Source organism: Cyprinodon variegatus, unplaced genomic scaffold (genome assembly GCF_000732505.1).
Source record: "Cyprinodon variegatus isolate N-32 unplaced genomic scaffold, C_variegatus-1.0 Scaffold1102, whole genome shotgun sequence".
Taxonomy (NCBI): Eukaryota; Metazoa; Chordata; class Actinopteri; order Cyprinodontiformes; family Cyprinodontidae; genus Cyprinodon; species Cyprinodon variegatus.
Window position 1 is genome coordinate 199,652 of NW_015151555.1, and position 11,265 is coordinate 210,916.

The following is an 11,265-nucleotide window of genomic DNA, read 5'->3' on the forward strand; positions in this document are numbered from 1 at the left end:
ATTCACAATTAAAACCTGATGTGATTGTATATGAAAGAGCCGATGCCATTTTTTGGCCCCAATACCAATACCTGGCTGTGCAGTAATGGCTGATACCGATACCATACTGATACCGCCTGTTCGAAATTGACGTGTGTGTGCGTATATGAAGAACTGCATATTACTTGGATGTAAAATAATTGCCATCATGGCTTTGTCAAGCCGCTGCCTACCTTTGTGAAACAGGAAAAGGACTAATACAAAGTGAATTTAGTAGAACTTTATATTGCCTACCTGGAATGGGTGACAATAGTTATATAAACTTTTGGCTGTCAAAATGGTATCGGTGCCCTATTTGTTGGTACTCACCGATACCAATACCACCATTTTAGTGAAGGATGCCCCGCCCCATACTGATATCAGCATCTGTGCAATACTAATAAAATCCCCTTTTGAGTGTCAAAAAAATTTGAGAAAATGGCTCCAGTTAAAGTTACTTAAAGATTTAACACTCTGGATTAGTGCTGTAGTCTAACTTTAGCTGTTAGCATTCAGTAATGTACTGTCGAAAACAAACACTGCAAGCCTAAGTTATATAAACAATCACTGTGACACAGAAATTAGTATAAACGGGAAGGCTAACAATCGTGCACATCAAAATAACAAGATTAAACAGAACTTTGGTAGAAATAACCAGAGGTGGATGATTAAGGTTCAGAACATATAAACAGCATTTACAGCAATTATTTCAAACCATTACCATTTTCAGGTCCACAGCAACATCTACCTGAATGCTGTTGCAATTCTTGTGCTGAATACCGAAGCTTGCCTTTGTTGAAATTATTCTACCTTTTGTGATGTACAAAGTAGATTAAATAATTAAATATACACACAAATATATATATATATATATATATATATATATATATATATATATATATATATATATATATATATATATATATAAGGCAAGCTCAGGTATTCATCACCATATACTATACATAAACATTACATGTATTTATATAAATATATCTGTAGAAGTAATACCAAATACTTGGTTGAAGAGTAAGAACTAAAGTTAGCTGTTTGAAAGACATAAGATGTTACAACAGTGGAGTTACAACAATGGTTTATAATAACTTTCACAAAAGAGTTTTCCTCTAAAATACAAACAATAATTTTAACAATTTAATTTAATTTGATCAATCCCTGAGGAGAAATACATTTTTTTTTTGTTTTCATTATTTTATTTCTTTAAAGACGCGTTATAAATACTGATGACTGTATTAAGGCAGATCTTAAAAAAGTCTTTCACTTAAGACCTTCATCTGATATATATTTTAAAAACTTGTATAAGTTATACGAACTGCATACATTTTGAAAGCACTTCTTGCTAAATAAAATGTTTAAACAACATTTGTTTGTATGTCTATTTAAATAATCAAGCAGCCCCTGTGTATAGTTGAAATGAAATAAATCATCTAAGAAGGTAAAACAATGGTTTATAATAACTTTCTATTTCTTAAATATTATGTTGGATGCTGCTGTTGCAGTTAAGATAAAATCTAAGGCTCTTGGAATACAATTTTATATTTGATGTTGTTTCACAAGACAAAACAGGTGAAGAAAAACAGGTGAAAAGAAAAAAAAGTTGTTTCATTTATAAAGGGCAAATAAACTGAAAATGTTCTTGCTGTCCAGGGTACCTGAGGCCCTTTATTTGAAGACTTTAACTGACAGATATAAAGGTCAACAATGTCCGAAGTTTTTATTTTATTTCTATACAGTTTTCTACAAACACCTCCAAAATGTCAGTTCAGTCAGAAACTACACAGTATGTAGTTTTTACAAATTTGGGATTTCAGGGAGAAATTAAAATTTTTAAAATCCTGTATCAGTATGTGGGTGTTTTTTTATATATCTTGAGTGTGTAATTAGATAAGAAACTGCAACTGATGTATCGTTCATAAATAAAAATGAAAATGTACAATGTGTGGCTTTCATTTTTAAGGAATATATATCGCTAGTAAAACTCACCTTGACCAGAGGGGGTGACTTGAGCCAGAGTTAGCACACCCACTGCCATACACCACAGAGACATAGCCATGCTGAGCAGGAAGAGTTAGGACTTCACACCACCAGCTGCAATTTGAGACCCTAGGGAGGAGACAGAGCAACGGTGAAAACGAGAGCGAAGAGCTGCATTGTGTTCTGCCTGTGCACATCTGTGTGCGGGAGCATGCAGGATGATCAGTAACCCACACAGAGAATGAAATGGATTCACGTGAAACAACACAGCAGAGGAGGAATGGAGACAGAGGAAAAAATAGGGAGAGGCAGACAGAGCCAGAGAGCAAAACAGAGATAACAATTGAACAATCCGTGCAGTGAAAAATCACTCAATCTGCTGCTGCCATGGCGACCGCGCAGAGCAGTCTCAAGGAGAAAAAAACGAGGAAGGGAGAATGAGGAGATATGCTTCGTTTATTTGTCTGGGAGTCAAAGTCTATACGATAGAGTTTGTGTTTTAAGTCTACAATTAGCCAGAGGCGAAACTGGCCGCTGACCCATGAAAAGGCCTTGATCTCCCTCCATCACACCAGCTCTCTCTCTCTCTCTCACACACACACACATGCGCAGGCGGACGCCTGCACTCGGTTTAGGCCACTTTTCATCAATCCTAAATAAATGATGCTGCTGAATCGACCTCATCCGTAGCAGGCGTAACGAGGTAAACAGCTGACTGAGGGCGAGGGTGATCCCAGGGCAATTTCATGAGGAGAACATAAGGGATGCAGGCGAATGAGCTACAAGAGAACAACAGTAATATGATTCCTGAATATAAACTGAACTCTTGGCCTCCGACAGAACAGCAGATAGAGGCTAAACTACAACATACGCCGTATTGCATTTCTCCTTCCTGCTTAGCATGCTAATCAGCCGGTTGCTGCAGTGTGGTCTGAAGAACTAAACACTCCGGTTGCAGAACTGATTGGGTGTCCTTGTTTTTATTACCTAATTAGGAATTTTCACTTGTATAACCTTTGACCTTGTCAGTAGCTGTAGTCCTCATGGGGATCAAAGCCGGATTCTAATGAGGTAAAACAAGATTTCTAAGAGCCGAGGGGCGAACCGAATAGTTTAAGGTGAAAGTTAGACACAAACAGATAATTAAACATTATGGTCCGAGCTCTGCTGTAAACCATGAGCGAAAGTCAGTGTGCAGCACACTGTCCTGTTTTTTTTCCACAGATTTATACCCCTCTAACATTTCTGAAATATCCTTTTGTGATATGCTGAGAAAAAATATGGCATGATTATGAAGTAGAAAGACCAATATGGATTTATGAGACTGTAAATCTGAACAATGTGCTGATCATATGAAACCCTGCTTTTATACTCCTAAATTAAATCCACTGAAGCCTTTAGGAGTCATCTAATCATAAAAATACTCAATTGTTGGCAAATATCCACATTACCTGACAAGCTGGGTAAGGAAAGAATTAATCAGAGAAGCAACCGAGAGAATCATGAAAACTGATAAAGCTATAGAGATCCACAGCTCAGGCGCAAGAATATATTAACAGTACAACTGTTGCTTTTTCACTTCAGAAGTCTGACCTTTATGGAAGAATGCACTTTCTGAGTTTTGACAAGTCCTTTTGGCAGTTTGTTATAAGATGTGTAGAGGGTGACACAGCAAACAGTGGAACAAGGTTCACTGTTCATAAAAGACAAATATTAAACTTGGCCTAAATAAAAACACAATGTGCAAAACAAAAAACTAGGGGCCTAAATCCTTTAATACCAAGGAGAAGTTTCATAACAGTATCATGCTGTGGGGATGGTTTTCTTTAGCAGAGCTGGTCAACTCATGGACAAGACAAGACCTGCTACAGGCTAACAGACCTCAGACAGTCCAGCTGGTTCCTCTATCATCATTAAACATACCCTACCTCAGGGGTAACAATCAAAAATCAGCAGGGTCCGAATAAACAAAAAAAACAACTAGTAAAGATCCGGAGACATTTTTAATTATAATCCATTACTTTAAACAGAATTTAACACTGAAATAAAAAGCAGGTTTTTATGCATCAATTTTATACATTGAATTTTTAAACAAAAATATATATAAAAAAATGTTTTCTGAAGTAGAGAAAAGCAATTTTTCAGTTTGGTATATAGACAATTACAAGATTCACATATTTTATAAAACACCCGAACTCACAGTTTGAATTGAGACAGCTCATTGGCTAATTTGTATCACGTGCAGCCTGGTGCCGGGCGCTCAGGAGGGCTTTAACGTATTAGGAGAAGCAGCGCAAGTGAAGTTAGACACTCTCGTCGGACAATATGCGGTAATTTATAAATGTTTTAAATCAGGTTGGGTCCGGATTAGCTAGCAGGTGGGTCCGGATCCGGACCGTGGCCGCTAATCCGTGACCTCTGCCCTAAGTCTACACCCAGGTGTTTTAGATTTAAGTCTGATGTTTATAGACACTTTACACCCAGTCTGACTGAGCTTTAGTTATTTTGGAAAGAAGATCTGTGAAAAACTGATTGAGAAAAAAAGAGGGAAATCACAATAAGGCTTAAATTAGAAGACAACCTGACTTTCATTTCAACACCTTACCAGGAGTCTTTGTCAATTCATTTTGCTCGCACCAGAGCAAACTTGGTGCACTAATGTTTTTAAGCAGCATGGAGGACTTTCCTTCTGCACACATTCCAAGTCATGTTGCCTTCTAATTTAAGCCTGTTTTTTGTTGCCATGACCTGGATGACTTTGAGCTTACATGCAAAGAGAGAAATGTGACTGTGGAAAGGTTGGGTTGACTTAAGGAATGAATACAAAGATCTGAAAAGATATTTAATCTCCCTGTATCTATACATGTAGGTGAAAAACTAAAAAGTGTTTAAATATGTTGTGATGTAGTCACATGTACTCTACAATAACATAAAACGTTAAAGATGTCTTTAATTTGTTTTAACCTAGGTCAAACCTTTTGTTTGCACTCAGTCTTTTAAAGAAAACTGGATGAAAATGTTTCTGCCTCCTGAGGAGTCCTTCATTTATTGAGGTGTTCAGAAAGGTGTTTTTTTCTTATTTCCATGAAAAGAGTTCTTTGATTATTCACTGCTGTGGTCCTCACAGGACCACCAGGTTTTGTATTTTCCTGAAAATAGTTGCCATCTTTTCATCTTACAATCAACTCCACTGTTGACCGAACTTCTGGCTTTTCTACCCTCTCCTACATGTACCTTTTATAGTTTTGAATTATTAGGATGGTCTGTTTCGTTTACAATGAAATTACCTTCTATTATTACGAACTGTCTAACATTTGGAGATTACAACCATCAGACTGCTCACCTGGTTAATAAAAAAGGATCAGCCAGAATTACCCATTTGAGAGCTTCTCTTAGTCAAGTAAAAAATTAAACCTAAGCTCCTGAAACAGAAATCTACATATCAAAGCATTTTATTTTCAGAGATTCCCTCAGTTTCTGATGCGCGTAATCCAACAGTCATATTACTATGACGTGAAAGATTTAGGACTCTTAAAATTGACACTTACAAAAAGACAGCATGAAAGAGAGCTACAGCATTTAGTGGTTGTATTCAAAGTAGCTGCAGTGTATCTGAAAAATGAAGTAATATTCAAAACCCTTAAATTAGCCTCCAATTCCATAAACTGGAAGCATTGGGAACATTTTACATTTCCAAAACTACTGAAATTGATCAAATTTGGCATTTAGTGAGAGAAAGTAAGGAAAATGTTGCAATAATAGCTTCTCACTCAAACGTTTACTGCATGGACTTGGTAATGTTTAAAGGTTAAGCCTTCTTATGAATCACTGAAGTAATATTTAATTGTATAAACACTGTATCTGAGAATGCCAGCCTGAATAATAGAACTGATTCGACGGGTTTTTGTTTTATATTTTTTTCCTCAGACGAAGCATGGTTAATGTCTCCTTGCAGGTTTTTTATTTTTAGATTGGGACCCTGGGATTGGGCTGACCATAACGTTGTGTTGGTGAGCAACCAACATGCTGCTCCCTTATTGCTGTGTTGTTGAAACATTCATTTCCACATAAGGCAACTACTTTTATAAGGTGTATTTACAATGATCCATGGTACTTGGTGTTCAATAAATCTACAAGTCTATAGATTCTAACACTATAATTTATCAGTAAGTCTTGACATAACAAGATTAACTGGGTAATGTCACAATGAATGAAGGGCTATGAACTGCAGAAGGTGATTATTGTTACAAGGAACGGGGAAAACGAATCAGCTGGATGGACAAATTCTGCAAACTTCCCTGAGGAAACATAAGAAGGCCGGCATAAATAACACAGAATGAACACAAAATGGGAAACAGGGGGAATCACATAAAAGTCACCAATTATAACTAACACAGAACAAGCTGAAAGAGCAAAACTAACCGTAATAACAAGGAACTTTGCACTGATATGTCCTGGGATCATGAAAATAAACCTTTTTAGTTAGAGGTTGCAGCTCATTCTAAGCACAAAGGAACAGATGAACGCCAAACAAAAAAGAAAGGTGCCATAAGACATGCTGTGAAGATAAAAAGAAACCATCTATTCTCTTACACAGTCATTTGTTTTGTTTTTGTCACACTTGAATGTTTTCAAGTAATCAGGCAAACTAGTTTCAGACACAGATATTATGAGTGATTACAGAAATTGGTTTTAAAATGTAAATTTTAGGTGCAGCAGTGGTGCAGGAAAGGGTGGCATGTGAGACTCAGTCCAAGTCACAGCTGTCTTTGGTTCAAAAGTTAATAAATAATGTCCCAGTCTAAAATGATGCATTACAAAGTATAGAAAAGTGTTAAAAATGTGCCATTTTATGCCTCTGTTTATAAATTAAAAGACTAGAGGGACAATATGCAGACCGCATTCAATGTAGGGTTTGAGGGGAAATCACTACAGACCAAAAGAAACATAAAATGATTTGCAAATCTTGTTCAGGACCAAAGTGTCAACAGGACATTGGCAAAGGCATGATGAGGATATCTTTTTTAAAGAATATTAGCTTAAACTTAGAAGACATACAGGTGGAGAGCAGTGGAGAACCCAGCAATTAGAAAACAAAACCCAATGCTTAAAATCAGAGAGGGGTAATCACACACAAAGGGAGTAAAATCAACAAAATAAAACACAGCTGGGGGAGAACCATTGAGGAAAATGCTAAACTCTCATAAATGGTCCATCTCATATTGAAACTATCTTGATGGTCTGAAATACTTTGGGAAAATATTCTGAGGATTGAAGTTCATTCTGTCTAAGACTAGTGCAGCTTATAGAAGAAGAGGACCTTACATACTGCTGATATGATGGTTTTGTTGCTTTAGAGCCTAAAGAAAATCTGGTGAAACCATTCATTTTGGACAAAAGAATGTCTGGAAAAGGAGCTTATTTTTATGGCATAGTCAAAGTCTTGACATAAACAGAATTGAGTTGAGTCGGCATCAACTGGTTAATGATGATAAATCCTCCAAAATGATCTAATACAATCATTTTGCAAAGAAGAGTGGGTCTATTTTTTTCAAACTGTGACCTCTCCTTATCATAAATGTTTGATGGCAGTTTTGTTCTGTGATGTTTGTACAACCTTGTTTTACGTTTAAAGGGAAATCATATTTTCACTAAGGTTCACGTTTGTTTTGAAAAAAAAATTCTTTTAAAAATAAAATCATAATTTAAAATCTGATTGTTGTATTAACTGAATTTTCAAAATATGTGTTTGATATTAAAATATTTAACTGTGACCATAAAGATGTGTAGAAACAAATGTGGTGACATGTAGGAAATGTCAGCATGTGTTCCTCTATGTAGCTTTGTTTTCAGGAAACATTTTCTTGGCAACGATTAAGTCAATTTGTTTATAGATTAAAAATAATATGAACAACTTCTCCTTCAATAAACGTTTATATTAATGCTGCATTTAATTCTGTTTGAAGAAACCATCATTAATGGACGTTCTTCTAGATTTAAAGGAATACGATTAATTGGGTCAAAATATATCTTTGCTACGCAGAATGTAATGTTAATTAGGTTTGATTATCTGGCATGTGCTATGCTTTCTCAGACTAATCCACACAGCTTATTGAAGGTTAAAATCTAACTGCAGATTTATGGTGAGATTTAGCTTTCCTATGGCTATGTTTGGGATGTGAATTACTCATTTTTCTGATGATTAAGGTTAAAGCGGCTGTACTTTGTGTGTACATAAACATATGTGTGCCTTTATATTTATATGTGACTTACTTTTCCCTCCTTCTTCTTGTTAGGTAATGTTAGCCGACAGATTTAGGTCACTACTCAACAAATGTCCAAAATGCATTCAAAGGCTTTGGCTTGAACACGCACACGCATAACTAAGAGGCGGGACAGAAACCTCTGCCTTTTCTGAACGCACTCAACCAACAACGCTGTAATAGAGGCCACAGGATCACCATAACAAACACACAAACACATACATACACAAAAGATTACACAAAATGAGTACATTTTCTGTTTTTTTATCCCACTCACACAAAGCTAGACACAGAGATATCAAAAACCCTGATGGTAGCATGTTTTTATTTTGCTTGCATTCCCGACTGTCTGCCTCTTCCTCTCACTCCTACAGCCAAAAACCCCGTAAGTGTTGATGTGGAGTAAGTAGAGCAAGGACATTGATGGCCCTTGACAAAGCCGTACACCCCGTCCCCCTGCCTGCAACCAACATCCAGCCCGGGGCCACCAGCCGGCTGACTTGGAGTAACAGCAGCCTCTTAGTGAGAACGTGTGTGAGGAAATGCCTGGAGTGCAAAGATTTACACATGCACATGCATGCATCCATTAATGCAGACACTGTGTTTTTCTTTTTGACCATTTTATTCAGATTAGAAATGCATTTACAGTATGGTGAACCTTTCCCTGAAGATGCATGATGTTACTGGTAAGAACACTGAATAATAATTCTGGTTACCTACAAAACATTATAAAATAAAGTATTTTGACAGCTTTTACATATGACTTTTACATTTTATCCTTAAAAAAAACTTTTCTATATTTACATGTAAAAATCTAAAAATGTGGATTTTATTTCAAAGAAATTTCCCTTCAGAAGTCATCTTAATTAATATGCTTGATGGGGTTCATGCTGTAAATTACAATTATATTTTATTTTGCAAACTATAATTACATTTTTTCTTGTAAATCCAGCTGTTCTGTAACATATTGGCTGTTTGTTTGAGAGCAGTAAACTAATAGCATCATAACGACTGAGTTACACAGCAGATAAGTGAGGCAGATAATTATTGAAAAGTTTGGGGCCCACATTAAACCTGTGGGAGAAGGTAATCTGGTCACATATGATACCAAACCCTTTGCCCTGGATGGCAACAGCTATATTTCCTGGACAATAACGTAACCCCCTTGGAAAAACAATGTGATGATAACGTTATATGTTGTGGGATGGCTTGACTCTTAAGACTTCTATCTTCAAAAGCTTCAAGTTAAAAAACTAGATGTTGACACGGTCTGTGAATTCATGTGTTGATAAAGATGCTGTTTCTAAGCAGTAGAAGAAAAAAAACGATGGGATTTGCTTCCTGCACAATGAGGCTTTCTGAAATAAAAATTGTCGAAATGCTGAAAAACTAAAGTAAAAGATATTCCCAGTATTAGAAAAGGAGGCAATAAATTCAACAGCAAGATCGGCAGAGAGTATTTAACCCCCCACATCTATCCCTCACCCCCACCCTGCCATCAATGCTAACAGAGCCTGAGGGGAGATTGTGATGAAGTGCTAAGCGACAAAACAGACTTGTTGTGTTATTGTAGTTCTAATGGACGACAGAGTTTGAGTGTGTATGTGATGGGGTGTTGGGTGTGTGGGGGTGAGGGCTGGGTGGGGTGGTGGTTATATGTGAGTGTATGTGTATATTAATGATGGAGAGAGAGAGCAATCAAGAGGTGGTTGAGTCGAGGGATTGACTGCACACAAAAATATAAAGCAATAGAGGGGAATACTTTCCAAATGAATGCTCAAACGTTTTTTTTTCCTATAAATGCACATAGTATTGCATAATTAAAAGACAATACATTGGCGTTCGTGTCCACGAGCCAGTTTCAAACCATCGACCTCTGCATCTCCCAGTGGGCTGAAGCCTGTATACTGCAGTCAGAGCCACTTAAGGGGTTTTAGAGCCTGTATGTTTGTCTGGTCGATGCAGAACTCAGGGGAACGGAGGTGTCACCCTTTGTCAATCATTTGCTTGTTGCTATTAGAGGCAAGTTCAAAGCACTAAAGCATGTGTACTATGTTCAGCACTCCTGAAAGCATTAGCCTGTGTTCTGTCTGTAAAAAGACAAATTGTTTGCAGATACACCAAGAGCATACTTACATATGCTTTTTATATATATATATATATATATATATATATATATATATATAGCTAACTCAAGTTTTTTAATAAGTTAGCTTTACTTACTGAATTTTACAATCAGTACAAGCTAGTCTCTTTTTAGAATTTAATAAAAGACTTGCATTATTTTATTTCCTTAGAAAATGAAATTGGGTTTTAAAAATAACATTGTTGGCATAGTTTTAACCAACTGTATGAAAAATGGTTCCCACAAGAGTATATATATATATCTATATATAGGAAAAAAAAAATTTTAAATTACTTTTTTTTGCATTTTCTATAAATTCCTTTAACACTAATATATTTATAGCTTCATTTGCTTTCTTTACCATGTTGGCTCTCAAAGCAACAATGTAGACAACAGCAAAGTGAAAACTAAGATTCACTTTCCAAATGTATCTTCATATACAGCAGGTGCCCATTACACAAATATTACACATGACTTCATTTCTGGACATATATGGTTTGGTTTCTTTGTATGTGTGGATTGCCTTGATTGTTACTGTACTGACATGTGGTGAAAATGTGATGCCAATAGCACCTCTAGAAATATATTTACTCTCCGCTATTCACCCGCTGTACTGCCAAAATTGATTCATAATCAGAATAAAGACTCTTATAGCTTCCTGTAGCCGCTAGCTAAGCTATAGAGCTAATATTTGCTCAAATATAAACAGAAAATAAAATAAGTTATCTGATTTATTTGCATTTTTGTCAAAACATTTTTCATTTGTTATTAAATCCTTGAATTGTATAATGAATTTTATTTAACAGAGTAAGCATTAAGCAAAAACATTTGATGAACGTAAAACTATGTATATATATATATATATATATA

General features: G+C 36.0%; 1 protein-coding gene across 3 annotated transcripts in view; it reads right to left on the reverse strand.

The window, feature by feature from the left end:
• The window catches only part of LOC107101486 (adhesion G protein-coupled receptor L1-like), a 52,071-nt gene that overhangs the window by 31,860 nt on the left and 8,946 nt on the right, over window positions 1-11,265 (reverse strand). For all 3 annotated transcript variants that reach the window (XM_015400428.1, XM_015400429.1, XM_015400427.1), the window contains exon 2: window positions 2,017-2,136. In XM_015400428.1, the coding sequence (XP_015255914.1) occupies window positions 2,017-2,086 (70 nt within the window). In that variant the 5' untranslated portion in view covers window positions 2,087-2,136. The remainder of the gene's footprint in view (window positions 1-2,016; window positions 2,137-11,265) is intronic.